The sequence below is a fragment of the Halichondria panicea genome, chromosome 13 (assembly GCF_963675165.1).
Source record: "Halichondria panicea chromosome 13, odHalPani1.1, whole genome shotgun sequence".
NCBI classification, from domain to species: Eukaryota; Metazoa; Porifera; class Demospongiae; order Suberitida; family Halichondriidae; genus Halichondria; species Halichondria panicea.
Genome location: NC_087389.1, coordinates 6,387,041 through 6,410,280, shown reverse-complemented (window position 1 = coordinate 6,410,280; position 23,240 = coordinate 6,387,041). Strand labels below are relative to the sequence as shown.

At 41.1% G+C, this 23,240-nt stretch overlaps 2 protein-coding genes across 15 annotated transcripts in view; both read right to left on the bottom strand.

The window, feature by feature from the left end:
• The window catches only part of LOC135347118 (uncharacterized), a 29,680-nt gene that overhangs the window by 2,776 nt on the left and 3,664 nt on the right, over positions 1 to 23,240 (bottom strand). For 3 of the 8 annotated variants that reach the window (XM_064544996.1, XM_064544995.1, XM_064544997.1), the window contains 9 exons: positions 18,470 to 20,635; positions 18,343 to 18,411; positions 18,134 to 18,190; positions 17,955 to 18,008; positions 17,245 to 17,316; positions 16,522 to 16,661; positions 15,990 to 16,251; positions 1,069 to 1,140; positions 95 to 234 (listed from right to left, as the gene is read on the bottom strand). In XM_064544996.1, the coding sequence (XP_064401066.1) occupies positions 95 to 234; positions 1,069 to 1,140; positions 15,990 to 16,251; positions 16,522 to 16,661; positions 17,245 to 17,316; positions 17,955 to 18,008; positions 18,134 to 18,190; positions 18,343 to 18,411; positions 18,470 to 20,635 (3,032 nt within the window). Of the gene's footprint in view, positions 1 to 94; positions 235 to 1,068; positions 1,141 to 1,456; positions 1,529 to 1,668; positions 1,741 to 1,821; positions 1,876 to 1,975; positions 2,042 to 2,097; positions 4,249 to 6,915; positions 7,115 to 7,423; positions 7,466 to 7,630; positions 8,242 to 13,751; positions 13,893 to 13,954; positions 14,298 to 15,105; positions 15,181 to 15,259; positions 15,332 to 15,380; positions 15,450 to 15,989; positions 16,252 to 16,521; positions 16,662 to 17,244; positions 17,317 to 17,954; positions 18,009 to 18,133; positions 18,191 to 18,342; positions 18,412 to 18,469; positions 20,636 to 23,240 lie in introns of those variants that run through there. The other 5 variants (XM_064545002.1, XM_064545001.1, XM_064545000.1 and 2 more) reach the window with 5 other exon arrangements.
• Positions 9,860 to 13,621, bottom strand: LOC135347129 (protein disulfide isomerase Creld2-like). 7 transcript variants are annotated; one of them, XM_064545024.1, is made up of 5 exons: positions 13,561 to 13,621; positions 13,263 to 13,361; positions 13,129 to 13,209; positions 11,355 to 11,424; positions 9,860 to 10,737 (listed from the first exon to the last, which is right to left on the bottom strand). In XM_064545024.1, the coding sequence occupies exons 1-4, from the start codon at positions 13,604 to 13,606 to the stop codon at positions 11,420 to 11,422; spliced, it is 231 nt and encodes a 76-aa protein (XP_064401094.1). In that variant the 5' UTR covers positions 13,607 to 13,621; the 3' UTR covers positions 9,860 to 10,737; positions 11,355 to 11,419. The 7 variants fall into 7 exon arrangements, with proteins under 7 accessions (XP_064401094.1, XP_064401095.1, XP_064401091.1 ...); XM_064545025.1 differs by having other exon boundaries at positions 9,860 to 10,081; XM_064545021.1 differs by lacking the exon at positions 11,355 to 11,424 and having other exon boundaries at positions 9,860 to 10,081; positions 10,653 to 10,737.

The window sequence follows — 23,240 nt, the reverse complement described above, 5'->3', positions numbered from 1 at the left end:
CATCAACACCCTAATATCATGCACGTGCACCATTTGCTCCCCTTGCCAAAATGTCAGGAGGATGAGTAGATACAAGATTTAGAGTACTGCCTACCTTGTGCACGTTCAGTAGGTGAGGAAATTTCTCTGCGATTAGAACGATGTCACTCTCAGGGATTTCTTGATCTAGTTGTTGGTCCCTCACTCCAGTCTTCTTACACACATCTTCCATTACTGTAACAGAGGACAATTCACCTGAACATAACAAAAAAAACAAGTAAAAATATTGGGTCAAAAAGTAATTATTCGTGACATATATAATACTATACCGTATAGCGCGAAATTTTCGAGGCACTTATATTTCGTGGATTGGCCTCTAAAAGCCATTTCGTTGCACAATGTTCGCGGAATGACTGCTTACCGGAAGCCACGCCTTTAAATCTTGCACGTTATAGCAGGTAAAGAACGATTTTCGTGGACTTAATTTTCGTGTAGGATTGCTAACCCACGAAATCCACGAAAATTAAGCCCCTCGAAAATTTCGCGCTATACGGTATATTATAAGCGACATAACAGCAACCAATGGAGATTTTTTAGGACACTGTTAAGTCTGAGTTGGCGCTACAATTACAGTGCAGCATCCATGCAGCTTATAGAGAGTAGATTACCACAACTGTGTGAGTGGCTGTACTTAAATTAATGTTGATAATTATCTTTTGATTGAAACCTTTCTAAGAAATGGTGCTGATACCATTGTGTAGGTGAATGACCAAGCTACAAAAATGTTTCTATGGAAACACGAGGTGGTGGGTTTGGGGGGATTAATAAGAACAACAGCAAATTGTTATAGTGGGTATAATCGACTAACCTTAAACAGCTAAGGTCTCAGACTTCATAAGTTAAATGGTTTAGGTATCCTTTATGGGTCTACAAATGTCCACAGTGTCTATAATTCATGATTTACTAGTTTTTAGGTATACCTTTGGTTAGAGTAATAACTTTTGAAAAATTAATATAATATTATAGCTTCTATAATATTATAGCTTTCAAATTTCTGTAAGTAAGTTCACAGATAAAGGGGCTACATACCGGAGTATTGCTGCTGATGACTCTTTCTCTCAGTCTTCATAAGAGTATCTCCCGTAGCAGAGGATGGTTTTCCTAATTGAAGGGGAACATAATTATAATAATTGTTACAGTAATGAAAGCACCGTGGGTGCTGATACCTCAATGGAGGTGCCAACGCTACATAACATAAAGCTGCTAATAGCATTAATGAATTTGCTGCATGCAGGCAGAATCCAGAGCAGAGTCCAAAATGACAGGGAAACTGAAAGAGTGCATGGGTAATGATCGACCATGATTGTTCAAGTATAAGATTAATGGCAGCATCAGCAGCTCTCTTCTCACTCTTGTGAAACAGTATGACTATTCAGTATCCGTAATCTAACAAGTGATAGTAAAGCCATGTACTTACCAGATTGTTGCTGCTGCTGATCACTCAATGTCATCTTTGTACACATGTCTCCCGTAACAGAGGATGACGCACCTAATTGAGGGGGAGAGATAATAGAGCTGTTACATAAAGATAATAATGAATGTTATGAAGTACTTCCATCACAATGCACTAAACGCAGAATGTCATCTAACCCCAGATATATGATTATACATACACTGTTCTGTACTTACTAGAGTATTGCTGCTGATCACTCTTTCTCTCAGTCTTCGTACAAGTACCTCTCGTAGCAGACGATGATGCACCTGATAGAAGGATTTGAGGAGAAACTAATTAATAATTGTAATGATCAAGCAAAATAACTTATCCATCGGAAACTTCCTTACTGGTATATTGATCACTCATTCTACACACAGGTTCCATTACAGGGGACGATGGACCTGAGGGGGATAATTCAATGATACGAAAATACTTTGTTATTCTAATATAGTACACAAATATAAAAGCTGCAAATATTTACGTATAGTGCTACATAACTACCGGAGTATTGCAGCTGATGACTCTTTCTGTCAGTGTTCATATCTCTCGTAACAGAGGAGGCTTCACCTATAACATAGGGAAACAAGGATAATTTTTTTAATATTGCTGAACAATGCACTTACCAGAACCTTCGCTATTGTCCAACCAGATTCTATGTTGGTCACTGAGCTCTCCCCACTCATGTGCATGAAGGGAGCACATCCAATAGCCATCCACACTCACATCGGCAACGTGCAACTTGTTTCCACTCTTCTTACAAGGGCAAACGATCGCTGTTTTCGGTGTATCATTGTTGTAATTCAAAACAACACAAGCAGCTTTGATGGATTCCATTAGTTGAGAACAAACTATGGGACACAACACTTTGCGTAATGGAGGGGGGGCTTCGACATACACTTCCATACAGAAGAAGGAATCAACCAATGAGATGACACAAGGACGACTCGGAATTCGAAATTGAATACAATTCTTAGCGAAAAGTATTGGACCACTTGAGGGGAGAACAGCTTCCCAACCAAGCCTCCGCATTACATCAACAACCGTACAGCAGAAGACACCAGAACGAATACACCCACTAGGGAAGTGAATAGCGAGGGGGACAGATGAGGAACGGACTTTGTCCAGTTTAGCAATGGGAGCAGATTTAAGTAGAGATGGCATGAAGAACTCGACTTGGTGGGTAGTGGACTCCACTAGTGGAATGGGAGCAATCACGAGAAGCTTTTTCATGATCAACAGCATATCTTCTGGAGAAAAGATGCCTTCAACGTAATGCTTCTCAAAGAATCGTAGGAACTTTAAATTGATTATGCCTTCGTCTCGAAATCTCTTCCATTCGGCCTCGATCCCTCCTGAGCTTAGAGTAGAGTGTGATTTGACTTCAGGAGTCCTCAGGGAGATGGCGTGCTGTGAGAGCTCGGTGATCTTGTCTAGTGGAATCTGGGCATCCACAAACACTGTGTTGGGGAGAATGGAGGGATAGTAGTGCGCTATACACACCTCGTCAAAGAAGTCCAGAGCAGCTTCAAGATCTTGGAGCGCATAACGAAATCGAGTGGCTAATCGGAGACATTCTTGCTTGCTTAGTACACCTCGCTCGAGAGTGGCAGATAAACTCTGGAGAAGTGAATCCAAGAAGGACCACCAGATGGGCATTTTGACTTGTAGTGGAATAGAACGCTCAACAGTAATTCTAATCCTATTGGCAGTGGCCAGTGAATCGTCATCTCGGCTGATCGTGTTGAGGCCAAAAATCAGATTGTTCAATCCAAGATCTTCGTACACCAAAAGCTTCTTGATATCAGGTGGCAGCATGTCGAGAATTTCTTGATTCCTCTTGGTAAGTGTATTCAAGCTCTTGAGCTGATCCAAGAATGTGCCCACAAAGATCATCTTCGGCTTCTTGTCCTGTGAGGTATGGGACTCAATGGATCGAATGAGACTCTGAAGTGTCTCCCCGAGGGTCATGTGAGATGCATGAGGACTACCAACAAGTTGCCCATCCTTGTAGTACTCGTCAGAAGGGAAACTGGAGAGTTCGTCAATCAAACGCAGGACTATCAACGCCACCGAAATGTGCTTGATGAAGAGAGGGCTGATGTCGTGGAATTGGGGTTGTCCGCCGCAGTCGGTAACGTACACCCAGTTGGAATCAAACAGTTCTCCTTCTTGCTGGTCACTGCTCGACAGTTGGTCAGTTCCCTGTGTGGCTGGCTTCAGCTCTTCTGCCACACCACTCACTACACTCGCTATCACTTCATCGATGGCTTCGTCCAACTTTGCAGAGCCAGAAATTTCATCGGAATCGTTGCTCGAACTGCAATCAGAAATTAGCTCATCGGAACTAGAATCATCTGAATAATCAGAAAATGGCTCATCGGAATCAGAAAGTTGCTCATCGGAACCAGATATCGATCTTGGCTCGGTTGTGGTCATCTTCTTCAAGCTTTCGGCAACCCTTGATGCCGTAGATGGATCAGTGCTTTCTTTTGGTAGCTTGGCGATGATTTGAGCTAGTAGATTGCGCAGTTTTGACTGAGACATCTCTTCCCAGCCTCTTCCAGTTGACCTGAATTTTGCGTTGGACACAGGTCGAATGCGTACTGGCTTTTCCATACAAGGAGTGCTGTCTCGCTGCAGTGGAGGGGGCTTGTCAGTTAGCAGGTGCTTGAGGTTGGTCTTCCCTGTTCCCGCCGGTCCAAACACGAGCATGTTGACAATGTTGACCAAGACGTGTCCGTGCTTCATCCCCTCATCAAACAACCGCTTCGATTCTAAACAGGATGTGTGAATGTAACTAACTATATGCAATACTTCACAGCTAGGTGACAAGATGGACTACCATAGAAACTGGATTATTAGCGCATGCGCTCATGCATGGGGTCAATAGCAGATGCTTATATTCGAGAATGCGCCTATAATGCAGTCATATTCTAGCCCCACCCAGTAACCAGATGTCTCTGTGACGAGTGATGTTTCGTGGCAAGCTAACTCGATCTATATCATTATGTTACAGTTTATTTTACACTTCATTTTAAATTCAAATCATAATTTTATTATAAAAATATTCATATTGACCAAGAACTTGGAACAAAAGGACGTCTCATATTCTCTCAGCATGATCAGACAAGGTAACAGCATGCCCAGAGAGTCCTTCCAGATGGATATCACCAGCTATAATTATAGCTACCATGCACTGTACAAGCTAGCTCATAGGAATCAATTCAAAATGTTCACCAAATAATATATTATCTTTCGCATGCCATGTAAACGTAGCGGGTAATTTTTGTGGGGTAAAAATTTGTTCCACTCGAACACGGTGATGTTCGTGAGTCAAAATGTTCATTGCCTGCACTGCATTGCATGCGTTCCAGTAAACCACGCCTAGGTCAGCTTGCCACGAAAATAATTTACCCCACAAAAATTATCCGCTATATGGTAGTCTGTCAATTGGCTTGGCATAATCAACCCTACAGGTTAGGTAGTCCATTGGTTTGGATATAGCCTCAACAAAACCAGTTATTAGTGTTTCAGATTTTGATGTTAAAGTCTCCCACACGCCTCAGGGTTAATTGTATTGACATTCTGCGCAACCAAGACAGTGTGAAAACACAATACAATAACAGTACTTGTGATCACACATACATGTTGTATTGTAAACAAAATTACATCAAATCATACGTAACTTGGTGCATGTACAATAGAGTACATTGAGTGTGGAAGGCAACTAGGTAGCTCTAGTTATACAATAGAAAAGCATTTAATGGAAGGACCGGCATCGATCTGCTACAAACAATGGATACAGCAGCTGTACGTACATAAAACTTTAAAGCTTGCTAAGTGAGTGACCCACCAATGACAGGGAATGTGGCTGATCATTACAGGAATGTGCTATGAATGAATTAACATGATGATGTCACTAAGTACACAGTACAACGTTACCAACCCAATCACTCAATCACAGTGACTGTACATGTATGTGTGCATATATTGATGCAATGTCCGATAAACAGTATCCATAATTAATTATAACACATGTACCACAGTGTGTGGAATATAGTCAAAGGAACAATGCTCTAGCTTGATCAAACCAGGACCACATGGAAGGGAGTAAGCAACTAATACACACCATATAAATACATGTCAGGTATGTCAAACACACTTGTAGTAATGTCATTTGTGTGTGTTGACCAAGGCTAGGCGGGCTAATCATAGATTAAGTCTACGCATGTGCTTGTGCAATTAATCCATGATTTGAGTGGTTGCATACAAACCTTATTAAGTAATGAAAGAGGTGAAGCCAACAGTTTAATAAGAGCGGGATTACCAACATTGAAACATTGAGACAGCTCACAACAGCTGTACGTACACACTACATGTATACAGTAGAGGACAAATTAAAGTTTATGATGCGTTTGTTAACCCGAGGCACTCCACGGGCTATAGTAGTCAATCTGTGTGTCTGTGGATATGAGTCTATACTCACCCGGATGTGATAGCACTGTATTGGTAGCATGGCTAGCCTCAACACAACAAGGTTTTATAATATTAAAGGTTAAAGCTTTGTTGTCGAGCAAAAGCTAAAAAGCATGAACTGCACGTTGGCCTAGATGTACACGTGACTTTGATTCGAGGCTGTAAACGTATAGACCTCAAACTAACGCCGAGGGTTTGCACTTCAGTTTGATTCTGTTGCACAAACAAAATAATTGTTTTTGTGCGTGTGCACTCAAGCTTGCAATATATAGGTACTGAGAGCAAAAACATTTTAACTTTCCTCGTAAATAATTAGAAAATGCAGAGCGGGATTACAAACATTGTACAATGGATTTTGTATGTACAGTCTACTAATAACTATAGTCACGGTAGAGGACAAATTAACGTTTCTGTTCTGTTTGCATTGTTTGCATATAATTATAGTCTCTGCATTTGTGCTGATTCTGTTGCACAAGCCAGTGGGAAATGCAGTAGGAAGGTACTGAGAGCAAGCGGAAAACATTTGAACGCCCAAGCACAGGAAGCCACACCCACTTTCCTGCGCATGACAGGTGTGGTCACTAAACGTACAAAAGCTCAATCTGAATACCTAGTGCTGCTCACTGCTTATGAATAGCTCCACTTTAGCTTATACTATAAGGCCTAGAGGGGTGCTCATCTCATAGCTGGATAAGCAAAACAATTGTTTTTGTGCATGTGCAATCAAGCTTGCAATATCAAACCACTAATCATATTCATAGTAATCAAGGCTGATAATGTAAACACAGTAATCACTAAACCATGCACAGGTACAGTCAAATTCCTCAGTCACCAAATATTCCAGTTATATGGTACTATATGCGAACGAAACAGAAATTTTAATTTGGCAAGTTGCTACAGGTACGAGTGATTGCAACTATGAGCATCAACACTCACTGTACTATAAAGTTCCTTGCTCCCCTCACCTTCCTTTCTCCGTCTCTCTGGTATTCCTCGTATCTCAGCAATCGCATTCTCAATGTTATGTATCCACCCCTCACGCTCTTGTATCTCTGAGACACACTTCTCGATCTTCCCCTCCACCTCCTCCAGCTCTCCCTGCAGTTGTCTCCGGTCCTGGTCAGTGATGTCACCAGACAGTCTCTGTTGGAGGGCAGCTCTTCTCTGGGGGGAGTAAAGAATATATATACGACTGAATGAACATTCCACCAAATAGAACATGCAGCTGATACAAATCACTACTGCACGTTATAAGGTTAACAAATTGCGTACAATCCACATAACAAAATATAAAGGTCAGCAACCACTAACCTATTCAATCAGTAAAAGTGGACTTATAAAACATACACAAAGGTAGACAAAAAGCAACCATTCATCATACAATGGACAGTACATGTACACACATTGTCGTTCTGCTAGACTACGTGTACCACTCTTACCACGAGAGTAGTAAGTGCAACTGTCAACACTCACCGTCTCATTATTCTTCAGTTCACTCTCCTTCTCAGCCTTATACTGGACAAGGTGAACAAGACAAGAGTGGGTTAGACTGTGTGTTTGTGGTCACACATTATGAGTTGTCTATAGGTGTAGCTACGAGGGTCAGGTAAGGATATGACACTATTACAAACTGAATGCACATGAGGTATACGGTATGTTTGCCAACATTGTTTGACTCACTTTCTATCGTTGCAGATATTCAGTAACCATGGAAATGTATGGAGAGAAAAGAATATAATCACAAACCTGTACACTATGATGTCAATAATTTATATTACACGGCATGTTCTCATACGTACAACTCAAACATTACTGACACAAGTACAGTCACAAGTCAGTGCAGTGTCCCGCTCACCTTCTGTTTAGTCCAATGAGACACCAGCGTAAGACACACATGGAAACAGAGAGAGGGGGATGATGGTAGGAGCAGTGAGTGCATTCATACATGTCTGTATACTGTAACTTACCCACTGTTGTTCCAGTAATCATTAGCAGTAGTCACATTAACAAGTAGTAGGACACGGACATGTAGAGAAATGAACATGTTCAAATACACGAATGCATTCACACATGTATACATCAATTATTGCAAGTACACGTCTGTACAGCATGAAACTATCAAGAGCAGTACCAATCCTAAATAAAGCCACACAATTTCTGCCTTCATGCAGTAGTACATGTACACAAGTCAGTCTAGTTTGCCATTAAATATATAATGCTCAGCTACAGCGCACACTGACAATAATAAACTCACGCGCTGTTGTTGAGTAACAGTCCACAGAGGGTACATGTGAGGAGAGAGGGATATGAACACACTGGTAGTAACTCAATAGTCACTGGCTAGTACAGACACAGGTACTTAGTACTAGCAATGGCAGATAATGGAAGGGTCAGTGGGTGGGTCAGTGGAAGGGACGGTAAACGGTACAACAAGCATCTTACATTTACAACTTTGATACATATGATTTTGTTTGTCGTACAATACAACACACGCACTCCATGAGACACACACACAATCACAACATACCTTAATGTGACCCTGAGACACATCAAATTAATGGTACATGTGAGGGAGAGATTTAATCTTAACACACATACAAGACATCAGATCAGTTGAACGCTGGTGTGTATGGGACTGACTACACATAGCAACAAGTGGAATACATCTAGACCTAAGAAGCTCACCTCCTACAGTAGTCCAAATCAGTGTGAGGTCCAACATAGGAATGAGTGTGTGCATGGGAAGAGACAAACACGATAATGTACCAACTTAGATGCATATTCTATGAACCAACAAAAGTATTAAAAGTACAACCTAATAAGTTTGTGGGCCTCGGCTAATACCAAGTTGGCAATATGCAAATTAAGAGATAAAGACATTTTACGATTTCCTACAATTAGTGTAGGAGTTCCTATAGTAACCATTAAAATAAGTGTACACGTGCAAACACAACTTACAGCCTGTTGATCCAGAGAGGGAGAGTCCACAGGGCAAACACGTGGAAAGATAGTAAATGAATGATTACGAGGTTGAATGTGATCATGCTAAATATTTCCCTATATAACACTATGGCACTGCACACACAAGAGTAATAATGGGGAAGTAGAAACATCACAGAATATGCAACAGACACTAAATACTCTGACAACACACACCAACTTACAGCCTGTTGTTTCAGAGGGTCAGTCAAAGGTGAGGTGGAGATGCATGAAATGGAAGGAAGAGAACATTAGTACAGTGATACAGTACACTAGTGATTGCATGACACAGGGGAGGGGAAACAATTGTGGACAGCCAAACATGCAGACTGAAACACTTGATTAACCATGCATACTTTCAGGTACTACTATACGAGTAGATCTACTGGTCTCAATTAAGGAATAGTATCACATTCAGTTATCCGTATGTGCTCTTCTTTACACTGTCTACCTCCTAACAACAAGTGCTCAGAGCACAAGCATGTCAGCTTGGTAGAATGTGATTGCACACAACGTACCTCAATGGTGCTCTGTTGTCCATCCAGAGAGAGTGGTACATGTGGAGAGAACAACAACATGAGATAAAACACCTCACACTGACAGGGTAGAGTGTAGGCACTATACTGTGATGAATGAATGATGCCAAGTGTGTTTATGGGTGGTCAACAAGTACATCTAGGCACTAGGAGAATGCACTGATCATTGAGTGTCTATCTATCATGTGAATATCATACCCTGTCATCATCAGTCAGTCCATCCTCCTTCAACTGTGGGGAACTAGCAGCATTCAGTGTTGTAGATTCAGCCATTATCAATCTCAAATTAGTTCTTTGTTGTTCAAGGCTAGTCAAAGAGGGGCGTAGCTTGTAGGTTAAATGAGGGAATTCCCCACAGCAGCCAATTATGTAAGGGAATTTCCCAGCAATTAAATTTGATTTGCAAAAACATTTCATGATCATGTACATTAAAATTGTAGACCACAGTCAATAATTGTATCAAATGATCACTTGAGGACAACACAATGAATGAGGTATAATTATACAAAAACAAAGTGTGTTCAAGTCCAGGAAGCAGCTGTCACAGACTCTGACCAACTTCTTTGAGGAGGGCAGCTGGGTGCTTTGTGAAGTGCACTGTTGGCAGAATATCATCCTGTGTGTGTGTGTGTGTGTGTGTGTGTGTGTGTGTGTGTGTGTGTGTGTGTGTGTGTGTGTGGGGGTGTGTGTGGGGGGGGGGGATCCATTAATTAATGAATGTCTGAACATACGTAACAGTACATACATGACTGTACATGTAGACACGGCTTATAATAATCATCTGTTGGAATCTACAGGTAGGCAGTGGTATCCATTAGTATCTGTTACTGAGGTATGCACTAGAATAGCCTAGCGTACATAGACTAACAGGGAATTAGTATCTGTGAGGTATGCAACGGAATAATAGCCCATACACTGCATGTAGCAAACAGCCTTATTCTATACACTACTGCAATTACCAGCTAAAGCAGAACAGGGAGTTAGATACGTGTGCAATCCTGTACAATGGTAACAAGTATACAAAAAATAGATAAATTGACCAAGGAACAATGTAGGGCTGATACAAGGATTGTTGTCATAGCAACAATGAGAATTGCCTGATAGTGTTAGCTAGTACCATGTACCAACCAATCAACTGATAGTGTTCTATTAGAGAAACATGGTCGAATAAGCACACGCCCACTCACCCACGCAGATGTTCTCTTCCATCCTGTAGCCACTCTTACACTCATCACAGCCCTCGCTCCAGAGCAGCTCAGCTGACAAGAGACGCTGTGTGTGTGTGTGTGTGTGTGGGTGTCCTAAAATCACCACAAAATCACCATAGAATGTTGCTATTCTAACAACATCCTGAGCAATGATGGCTTCCAGAACTTGTATGGTACTTTTTGAGGGCTAATATTTTCTGGCTAATCTGCGAGATAAAATTAGACCCTCGACAATTCCCCGCTATAAGGTGGTATCAATGGTAGATGCTCTTATCTACTCTTGGTGGTATAGAAACTCACATACAAATTATGGTGAGGATTTGAAGTAGAGAATGGGCTGGGACTAGCTTGCATATACCAGCAGATATACCTGTATAGCTACTAATCTGTCCACTGCATGTATGGAAAGCAGTGTGAAGGCTGAACAGCATGCAAGTCTCAGCATAAAGCGTTAATTGGTAGATCCCCAGTGTTCTATGAGTTCCCATAGTCTAGTTCTAGAAGCCATCATTGCTCTTCTTATTTATAACTATACTACATGCATGTACATGTATTTATACTATTTGCATAGCAACATTGTATGGTGGTTTGTGGTAATGCAGTGAATGATTTAGTATTAAATTTTTTTAGCAAGGTCTGTGCAAACAGCTGATAGTGAACACCTAGTAGCACCCACTGTACCTGTAGTCCTGCCTGCAGCTGTTGGGTCTGTCCTGCCAGACAAGAGCTCTCTCCGGTCGTCCTCACTATCCTGTGGGGGTGTGTGTGTGGGGGGGTGTGAAGGTTACCAATTATGTGACCATCAACGATTCATGGACTAGTACCGTATAGTTGGTTATTTTCGAGGCACAGAAACAGGCAGGCTGGTAAAAAATTAAATTAAAAAGGGAGATCGAGTTTTTAGATAGTTTCTGCACATAGAGAATTTGTTAGGCTTCCCCAAACTATGTTGTGGTAACTAATAAGCCTTATAAGGAAGTAACAGTAGTTGTTGGGGTTCACAAAAGGGACCCATGAAACTTGTAAAACAGGGAAGCTAAAGCTGCACCAAATAGCAGTGTGTGCTGACTGGAGGTCAGAGGTCAAGTGTAGCTCTTGGCAACTAAAACCAAATTGAGTTGATTAGTCTCCAATGGATACGATAGATACATGTACAATGGAGACACAAGGCTAACAACCAAAAGAGTCTGTTTTTACCCAGCGTATACGCTACATTAGAGACAAGTTGTCCTAGGAACAAGCAATGCAATAGCAACCTATAACTAGGTATACACACACGCATGAACAGCTAGTCGGACAATACGCACAATTAGCGAGTGCTACAACAATACACAAACAAACAAACTAACAACAACACATTACTACCAATCAGCACACACTCATCAATACCATATAGCTATTTAAAAGTTAGCTATCAAACAGACCCAGTTTGGATAATCTCTCCAAGGTTGGATAACAACTCTTTGAGGGACAATAACTTGCGTACCGTTCGTCCAATCTCAATAATTATGCCTCGGTGCACATGCGCAAGCGCAAGCGAGGTATACGGTAGTGTGTTTGTGTGTCTGTGTGTCTGTCTGTGTAGACTGCTACAGCTGCTCAAGGATGAATCAAGTGCAAGTAAGAGTTTCTATAGGCTTCTAGTCATGTTTACTTGGATTTTAATTCGTGGATTTGCAAAATAATGCTTCGTTCTCGAGTTATGCCTAGTTTTGCTTACTTGGAATGCCATTGCAGCCTTTTCAGAAGAGCACGTAGCCAAACTTGTTTACCGAGTGTTACTACTCTACTTAGTAGTTAGCTCTGCACTAGAACGCTAGTTATTGGTAGCTGCAAGAGTGAGGAAGAGAGCTGCAAGGCTCTGTTGATGGCAGCCATTAATTTTAGGCTTGAACTTTTGGCATCGATCACAATCATGGTCGATCATTACCCACTCTTTGAGTCTGCATGGCAGCAAAATAATTATTGCAAAAATGTTCATCAGTATAAAAGCTATTAGTAGCTTCATGTTATGTATAGCTTTGGCATCTCCACCGAGGCATCAGCACCTGTGGTGCTTTCATTTTTGTATTTTTTGAAGGCTTACAAAAAGCTCTTTCAGGTGATATTATGTTCAGTTTAATTATTTTAACGGACCCCATTTCACACTTTTCCACCACCTATATATAGCCCACGCTTTTTTGTCGAAAATGGCTTCAAAATTATATTTGATTTTAGTATGCCATCTGAAAGAGCTCCGATTGAGCTACCAGAAAATCATTACACAGGACCATCCAAACCAAATTATGGCCGTCCAAAGACACAAGCAATGCAATTACAATAGTTTCTAACATCTACAACAGTACAGTGATCACTGATCGAAACACACCAGCAGATAGAAAACTGTTAATTGTGAAAATGCACAATCCTAACTCAAGTTATGAGCACAGTCAAAGTTAGTGGATCATGTGCCTACCTTCACAGTCATGTGACCCGGCAGTATTCTCACAGTAGGTACCACTAGAGCACAACGACTCCACCTCACACTCGTCCACATCTGGGGAGAGGGGTCATGTGATTATCATGTGACTGTACTGTGATGAGACGCACCTTCACAGACTCCCTTGTTGTTCCTAGTGTATCTCGTAGAGCAGTCCCCACACTTTGATGGTCCCGCTCCATTGCACACGCTACAACACTTGTCACACACTGTCATCACAACACAACACTCAGTAATTAGCAAACATAATTAGAATGACCATGCCGTCAGTATGACCAGGTACAAATGATATTTAGTTATGTTGGAGAACTTTTAATACTGTAATACTTATATCATAGTGCTGCTCACAAGCATCACTTACAGGAAGATATATAGACTCTTCAGCACTAGCTCAGTATTATCTCTTACTTGCACTCCTGCTTGAACACTCTAGCTCTTCTGATCCACATGGCATGAGATGTAGCCAGAGAACACATACAACAGGGGGAGGGGCTGGTGTTTTATTGATTTCCTGTGATCTTCTACCTACCAATCTACTCTTGTGTTCATGTATTGCTCTACACACGCTTAGAAGTGGTGGAGCATGTTTCTTTAGATAATTATTTAATAGCCAAAATTTTTTAATAAATCTTAAGAAAAAGATAGGCACAAATAATAGGTACTAAAAGACAAAAGATAGACAAAAGTACGACCGTAGTTTGACGGCTAGGCTAGATCTTCTCCTATTCAACACCACTTTCCTGCATTAGAATGATTGCATGATCACATGACTATAGCATGATACAACCACGGTCTCACTTACGTAGCTGCTGTCTGACAAACTTCTAAGGCCAGTTCTTCCTTTCCCATTCTCAACAGCATCTCCATCAGAGCTCTGTAAGTAGCGGCCCCTGGATTATGCTGTTTCCACAGTCTCAAGGCCTTGTCCATTGCTACTTGTGTGCCATTAGCAAGCTGAGAATTTGTGATATCACTTTGCTCTGCAGGACTCAGTCCCAGTTGTACAGCGTAGGTGTCCACAGTGTCAAAATGAGCTGCCAGAACGATCATGTCTGTCTTTTCAATTTCAGTGTCAAGTTGAGAGTCTGTCACTTTTGTACGCTCCTTCAATTCCTCAATGGTCACAGTCCTCAGTCCACCAGCTCCTGGGAGAAGGAAAGGGGTGTGGTTAATGGAGTGGAACCTTCGAGAGTGAACGGACATTATTAACAGGGCTTCATGGAGGGGGAGCACGCTCGCCCATTGTGAATTTTTGTATTGAAAATAATAGGGCATAACACACAGTGTTACGGCCTGTGACACACCAACCAAACAAAGAGCTCTGCCTTAATATTCATAACAACAATAGAGTTCTTTACGATTAATTTATTTACGAAGCTCCTTTAATTAAGCTGCTATTCTTCTACTCTGTGTGTTCCATACGTTCACAATTTCTTCTTCTAAGTCACTACCTGTAATTTGTAAGTACATGCAGAGGGAGATTCAAGTTGAAAAAGGCTTGTGTCGCTCAGGCTATGGCTTTATCTAGTACTATAATTATGCAATTGAAATTTCTGCATTTTTCCACAATCAGGGTGTCATACAGGATTTTGAAGGGAAATGACCAGAAAGTGTTGCTAGAAAAAGGTCAACTGTTATTTCAATACCCAGCTATGGACACTCAGTCATAATTGAAAGGGGGAGCTAGGGGAGGGATATCCCCCCTTTCCCCCCTGTATGACACCCTGACAATAATAGCGATATACGACAGTCTAACACAAACATTTTCTGGGGGGGGGGGGCACGGGTAATCACCTCGCCCTCCATTTTTCTGAAATGTTAATTTTGCCTGCCCCTGTCACGTATGAAGGCCTGACATACTCTCTCTAAAAGCAAACCCATATAGCAGAACACTACAAATTCACTGAACAAATTAAAAGCTCAGCACAGTATATTTATGTAATCCACACATACCTGAGGGAATGGTGTGTGAATATGAAGTGAGGACATCTTGTGAGGTCTCTCCTTCAGTGACATCAGCAGCTGTGTCTAATATTGAGATACAGTATTTTACAACAACTACTGGCGTGTATATACCGATAATCTGCTACCAACGACACTTCCTTACTGGTATATAGCTGTTGATCACTCATCACCGTCTTCTTAATACGCACATGTTCCATTGCAGGAGACAATTTGTCTGAGGAGGGAAAAATAAAATACAAAAGTGATTACAAAACAAAGCTTACCAGAAGTAATGTGCTGATCATGATCATGTACTTCCGTCTTCAAGCACACATCTTCCATTGCAGAATTACCTGAGGAAAAGCAGACACAGCTTATGCTTAAGCTGATTATGATGATGTACTTATGAGTAAAAAATATTAATAAGTGTATGTATGGCCATACAAAGTCATTTGTAGTTTCTCAGGCCTTCGCGCTTGGAAATTGGCAGCTTTACAAAAAAGAAATATCACGTGACCTCAAATTAAAGGCACTAAAAGAAAAGAAAATGATAAATTTACATGGTTTTTTGGTCATGAATAATTATAATTATGACTAAAATTAATTAGTAGAAATTATGCACTTCCTCTTATTGAGGAAGTTAGGGGTGTGTTTCAATTAAAAATCTATGAATATCATTATCATTAAATATTTATCAAATGTCTCAATCCGCTTGCTATTTTAGGAATAATAGCCTGAGAAACACCAAATTGACTTTGCATGGCCAATACTGAATTTTAAAGTGTTTATTGATAGAAGAAAAGCCCAATGCATGTGTCTCACTGTCCAGTACCTAGTTACTACTGATACGTGGTGAAGTGAAAAAAATACACAAACACTGAAAATATAGTTACCTGTGATGCTATCAGCCAAATTGATGAGATCCACAGTGGGCCTTTTGAGAGCGTCTGACAGGAGACTCCATGTTACATGTTGTGTACTCAGGAGCTTGGCCAACATTTCACGCAAGCACGATACATTATTTCCACGATGCTTGCTATCAATGTTGGTGAGAACAAAATGACTGAGACCTAAAGCCAATCCCAGATTGAACCAGTGAGGGCTGGCACTTTTAAGTTTCTCATAAACATGTTGTAGATCGGTCATTGTCAAAACCTGTACAAAAACAACAATTAACAGGGTTTCATTTGGTGAGGGTTGCCCCCTCGGAAATACCTTCTAGAAGAAACTCAATGGGAATACAATTGAGGGGTTCTGGTGAACAATATTCTTAATAGGGCAGATATAGTAATGAATTCCTGGGGTCACGAACCCTCTAGATATATACATATCATCAACACCCTAATATCATGCACGTGCACCATTTGCTCCCCTTGCCAAAATGTCAGGAGGATAAGTAGATACAAGATTTAGGGTACTGCCTACCTTGTGCACGTTCAGCAGGTGAGGAAATTTCTCCGCGATAAGAATGATGTCACTCTCAGGGATTTCTTGATTGAGTTGTTGGTCTCTCACTCCAGTCTTCTTACACACATCTTCCATTACTGTAACAGAGGACAATTCACCTGAACATAACAAAGAAAAACATGTAAAAATATTAGGTCAAAAAGTAATTATTCGCGACATATATAATACTATATATTATAAGCGACATAACAGCAACCAATGGAGATTTTTTAGGACACTGTTAAGTCTGAGTTGGCGCTACAATTACAGTGCAGCATCCATGCAGCTTATAGAGAGTAGATTACCACAACTGTGTGAGTGGCTGTACTTAAATTAATGTTGATAATTATCTTTTGATTGAAACATTTCTAAGAAATGGTGCTGATACCATTGTGTAGGTGAATGACCAAGCTACAAAAATGTTTCTATGGAAACATGAGGTGGTGGGTTTGGGGGATTAATAAGCAAATTGTTATAGTGGGTAATCGGTTAAAAGACTAACCTTAAACAGCTAAGGTCTCAGACTTCATAAGTTAAATGGTTTAGGTATCCTTTATGGGTCTACAAATGTCCACAATGTATATAATTCATGATTTACTGGTTTTTAGGTATACTTTTGGTTAGAGTAATAACTTCTGAAAAATGAATAGCTTATAGCTTTCAAATTTCTGTAGAAAGTTCACAGATAAAGGGGCTACATACCGGAGTATTGCTGCTGATCACTCTTTCTCTCAGTCTTCATAAGAGTATCTCCCGTAGCAGACGATGGTTTTCCTAATTGAAGGGAAACATAATTATAATAATTGTTACAGTAATGAAAGCACCGCGGGTGCTGATACCTCGGTGGAGGTGCCAACGCTACAAAACATAAAGCTGCTAATAGCATTAATGAATTTGCTGCATGCAGGCAGAATCCAGAGCAGAGTCCAAATCACAGGGAAACTCAAAGAGTGCATGGGTAATCATCGACCACGATTGTTCAAGTATAAGATTAATGGCAGCATCAGCAGAGCCTTGCAGCTCTCTGCTCACTCTTGCAGCTACCAATAGCTAGCGTTCTAGTGCAGAGCTAACTACTAAGTAGAGTAGCAACACTCCATGGACAAGATTGGCTACATGCTCTTCTGAAAAGGCTGCAATCGTATTCCAAGTAGGCATAACTCGAGAACAAAGCAGTATTTTGCAAATCCATGAATTTAAATCCAAGAGAGCATGACTAGAAACCTATAGAAACTGTTACTTGCACTGGATCGATCCTTGAGCAGCTGTAGCAGTCTACACACACACACGTACACACACACACGTACACACACACACAAACACACTACCGTACGTATATACCTCGCTTGCGCATAATGACCAAGTAAAATAACTTATCCACTATACATGGAACCCCAACAGACATTCCTTACTGGTATATTGATCACTCATTCTACACACAGGTTCCATTACAGGGGACGATGGACCTGAGGGGGATAATACAAAGGTCAATTACAAAAATATGATACGCAAATAATTTGTTACTATGTAGTACATATAATTTTCCTATAATAAAAGCTGCAAATATTTACGTATAGTGCTACATAACTACCGGAGTATTGCAACTGATGACTCTTTCCTTCAGTGTTCAGATCTGAGGAGGCTTCACCTATAACAAAGGAAAACAAAATATTGCTGAACACTGCACTTACCAGAACTTTCGGTAAACTTTAATTATAGTTGCAATTTACATGAAGGCAAAAACTATTCAGTATCGTAATCTAATAAGTGATAGTAAAGCAATGTATGTCATATACTTACCAGATTGTTGCTGCTGATCACTCAATGTCATCTTTGTACACATGTCTCCCGTAACAGAGGATGATGCACCTAATTGAGGGGGAAAACAAAAAGGTAACTTTCAATTTTAAAAAACGACTGTACTCACCAGAACCTTCGCTATTGTCCAGCCAGATTCTATGTTCGTCACTGAGATCTCCCCACACACGTGTCTGAAGGGAGCACTTCCAAAACTTACAGCCACTCCGTTCGATCACATCAGCAAGGTGCAATTTGCCAGTGCTCTTCTTGCATGGGCAAAAGATGGCTGTCTTGGGTGTGTCATTGTTGTAATGCAACACTGCACAGGACAATTTAATGCTGTGCAAAATTTCGTTTCGAATCATAGGGCATACTTCATTGCGAAGAGAAACAGGGACGTCGATATACACTTCCATATATGAGAAGGAGTCGATCAGAGTCACGGTACACGGGAGATCGGAGATTTCGTACTGGATACAATTTTTAGCAAAAATGCTTGTTTCGCCTGAAGGGAGCAAAACTTTCCAGCCCACCCTTTTGATCACGTCCACAACTAGACAGCAAAAGACTCCAGAGCGAATACATCCACTACGAAAGTAGATAGCGAGGGGCGCTATTGTGAAGGAGGAACGGATTTTATCTAGCTCAGCAGGTGGGATGGATTTGAGTAGAGATGGCATAAAGAACTCGGCTTGGTGGGTAGTGGCCTCCACTAGTGGAATGGAAGCAATCACGAGAAGCTCTTTCATGATCAACAGCATATCTTCTGGAGAAAAGATGCCTTTAACGTAATGCTTCTCAAAGAATCGTAGGAACTTTAAATTGATTATGCCTTCGTCTCGAAATCTCTTCCATTCAGCCTCGATCCCTCTTGTACTTAGAGTAGAGCGTGATTTGACTTCAGGATCCCTCAGGAAGATGGCGTGCTGTGAGAGCTCGGTGATCTTGTCTAGTGGAATCTGGGCATCCACAAACACTGTGTTGGGGAGAATGGAGGGATAGTAGTGCGCTATACACACGTTGTCAAAGAAGATCAGAGCAGCTTCAAGATCTTGGAGCACGTAATGAAATCGAGTGGCTAATCGGAGACATTCTTGCTTGCTCAGTACACCTCGCTCGAGAGTGGCAGATAAACTCTGGAGAAGTGAATCCAAGAAGGACCACCAGATGGGCATTTTGACTTGTAGCGGAATAGAACGCTCAATAGCTATTCTAATCCTATTGGCAGTGGCCAGTGAATTATCATCTCGGCTGATTGTGTTGAGACCAAAGATCAGATTGTTCAACGCAAGATCGTTGTACACCAATAGCTTCTTGATATCGGGTGGCAGCATGTCGAGAATCTCTTGATTCCTCTTGATAAGAGTATCCAAACTCTTGAGCTGATCCAAGAATGTGCCCACAAATATCATTTTCGGCTTCTTGTCTTGTGAGGTATGGGACTCAATGGATCGAATGAGACTCTGAAGTGTCTCCCCGAGGGTCATGTGAGATGCATGAGGACTACCAACAAGCTGCCCATCCTTGTAGTACTCGTCAGAAGGGAAACTGGAGAGTTCGTCAATCAAACGCAGGACTATCAACGCCACAGAAATGTGCTTGATGAAGAGAGGGCTGATGTCGTGGAATTGGGGTTGTCCGCCGCAGTCGGTAACGTACACCCAGTTGGAATCAAACAGTTCTCCTTCTTGCTGGTCACTGCTCGACAGTTGGTCAGTTCCCTGTGTGGCTGGCTTCAGCTCTTCTGCCACACCACTCACTACACTCGCTATCACTTCATCAATGGCTTTGTCCAACTTTGTAGAGCCAGAAAGTTCATCAGAATCGCTGCTCGAACTGGAATGAGACAATAGCTCATCGGAACCATAAATCGCGTCATTGGAACCGTAATAGGAACCGTCATTGGAACCATCAATTGCATCATTAGAACCATATATGGACATGGTTGTGGTCATCTTCTTCAAGCTCTCGGCAACCCTTGATGCCAAGGGTGGATCGGTGCTTTCTTTTGGTAGCTTGGCGATGATTTGAGCTAGTAGCTTACGAAGCTTTGGCTGAGACATCTCTTCCCAGCCTCTTCCAGTTGACCTGAATTTTGCATTGGACACGGGTCGAATGCGTACTGGCTTTTCCATACAAGGAGTACTGTCTCGCTGTAGTGGAGGGGGCTTGTCAGTTAGCAGGTGCTTGAGGTTGGTCTTCCCTGTTCCCGCCGGTCCAAACACGAGCATGTTGACAATGTTGACCAAGACGTGTCCGTGCTTCATCCCCTCATCAAACAACCGCTTCGATTCTAAACAGGATGTGTGAATGTAACTAACTATATGCAATACTTCACAGCTAGGTGACAAGATGGACTACCGTAGAAACTGTATTAGCACATGCGCTCATGCATGGGGTCAATAGCAGAGCTCTATATGGTTATATTCGAGAATGCGCCTATAACGCAGTCATATTCTAGCCCCACCCAGTAACCGGATGTCTCTGTGACGAGTGATGTTTCGAGGCAAGCTAACTCGATCTATATCATAATTATAATTATGATACAGTTCATTTTACAGTTCATTTTAAGTTCATATCGTAATTTATTATAAAAATATTCATATTGACCAAGAACTTGGAACAAACGGACGTCTCACATTCTCTCAGCATGATCAGACAAGGTAACAGCATGCCCAGAGAATCCTTCCAGATGGATATCACCAGCTATAATTATAGCTACCATGCACTGTACAAGCTAGCTCATAGGAATCAATTCAAAATGTTCACCAAATAATTATTATTATCTTTCGCATGCCGTGTAAACGTAGTGGGTAATTTTTGTGGGGTGATGTTCGTGAGTCAAAATGTTCATTGCCTGCACTGCATTGCATGCATTCCAGTAAACTACACCTAGGTCAGCTTACCCACAAAAATAATAACGAATATTTTACCCCACAAAAATTATCCGCTATACAGTAGTCTGTCAATTGGCTTGGTATAATCAACCCTACAGGTTAGGTAGTCCATTGGTTTGGATATAGCCTCAACAAAACAAGTTATTAGTTTTTCAGATTTTGATGTTAAAGTCCCCCACACACCTCAGGGTTAATTGTATTGACATTCTGCGCAACCAAGACAGTGTGAAAACACAATACAATAACAGTACTTGTGATCACACATACATGTTGTATTGTAAACAAAATTACATCAAATCATACGTAACTTGGTGCATGTACAATAGAGTACATTGAGTGTGGAAGGCAACTAGGTAGCTCTAGTTATACAATAGAAAAGCATTTAATGGAAGGACCGGCATCGATCTGCTACAAACAATGGATACAGCAGCTGTACGTACATAAACCTTTAAAGCTTGCTAAGTGAGTGACCCACCAATGACAGGGAATGTGGCTGATCATTACAGGAATGTGCTATGAATGAATTAACATGATGATGTCACTAAGTAAACAGTACAACGTTACCAACCCAATCACTCAATCACAGTGACTGTACATGTATGTGTGCATATATTGATGCAATGTCCGATAAACAGTATCCATAATTAATTATAACACATGTACCACAGTGTGTGGAATATAGTCAAAGGAACAATGCTCTAGCTTGATCAAACCAGGACCACATGGAAGGGAGTAAGCAACTAATACACACCATATAAATACATGTCAGGTATATCAAACACACTTGTAGTAATGTAATTTGTGTGTGTTGACCAAGGCTAGGCGGGCTAATCATAGATTAAGTCTACGCATGTGCTTGTGCAATTAATTCATGATTTGAGTGGTTGCATACAAACCTTATTAAGGTAATGAAAGAGGTGAAGCCAACAGTTTAATAAGAGCGGAATTACCAACATTGAAACATTGAGACAGCTCGCAACAGCTGTACGTACACACTACATGTATACAGTAGAGGACAAATTAAAGTTTATGATGCGTTTGTTAACCCGAGGCACTCCATGGGCTATAGTAGTCAATCTGTGTGTCTGTGGATATGAGTCTATACTCACCCGGATGTGATAGCACTGTATTGGTACCATGGATAGCCTCAACACAACAAGGTTTTATAATATTAAAGGTTAAAGCTTTGTTGTCGAGCAAAAGCTAAAAAGCATGAACTGCACTGCAAGTTGGCCTAGATGTACACGTGACTTTGACTCGAGGCTGTAAACGTATAGACCTCAAACTAACGCCGAGGGTTTGCACTTCAGTTTGATTCTGTTGCACAAACAAAATAATTGTTTTTGTGCATGTGCGCTCAAGCTTGCAATATATAGGTACTGAGAGCAAAAACATTTTAACTTTCCTCGGAAATAATTGGAAAATGAAGAGCGGGATTACAAACATTGTACAATGGATTTTGTACGTACAGTCTACTAATAACTATAGTCACGGTAGAGGACAAATTAACGTTTCTGTTCTGTTTGCATATAATTATAGTCTCTGCATTTGTGTTGATTCTGTTGCATATAAGCCGGTGGGAAATGCAGTAGGAAGGTACTGAGAGCAAGCGGAAAACATTTGAACGCCCAAGCACAGGAAGCCACACCCACTTTCCTGCGCATGACAGGTGTGGTCACTAAACGTACAAAAGCTCAATCTGAATACCGTATAGCGCGAAATTTTCGAGGCACTTATATTTCGTGGAATGGCCTCTAAAAACCATTTCGTTGCACAATGTTCGCGGAATGACTGCTTACCGGAAGCCACGCCTTTAAATATTTGCACGATAGCAGGTAATTCTAATTAAAGAATAATTTTCGTGGACTTAATTTTCGTATAGAATTCTAACCCACGAAATCCGCGAAAATTAAGCCCCTCGAACATTTCGCGCTATACGGTACCTAGTGCTGCTCACTGCTTATGAATATATATAGCTCCAGATAATCACTTTTAAAATAG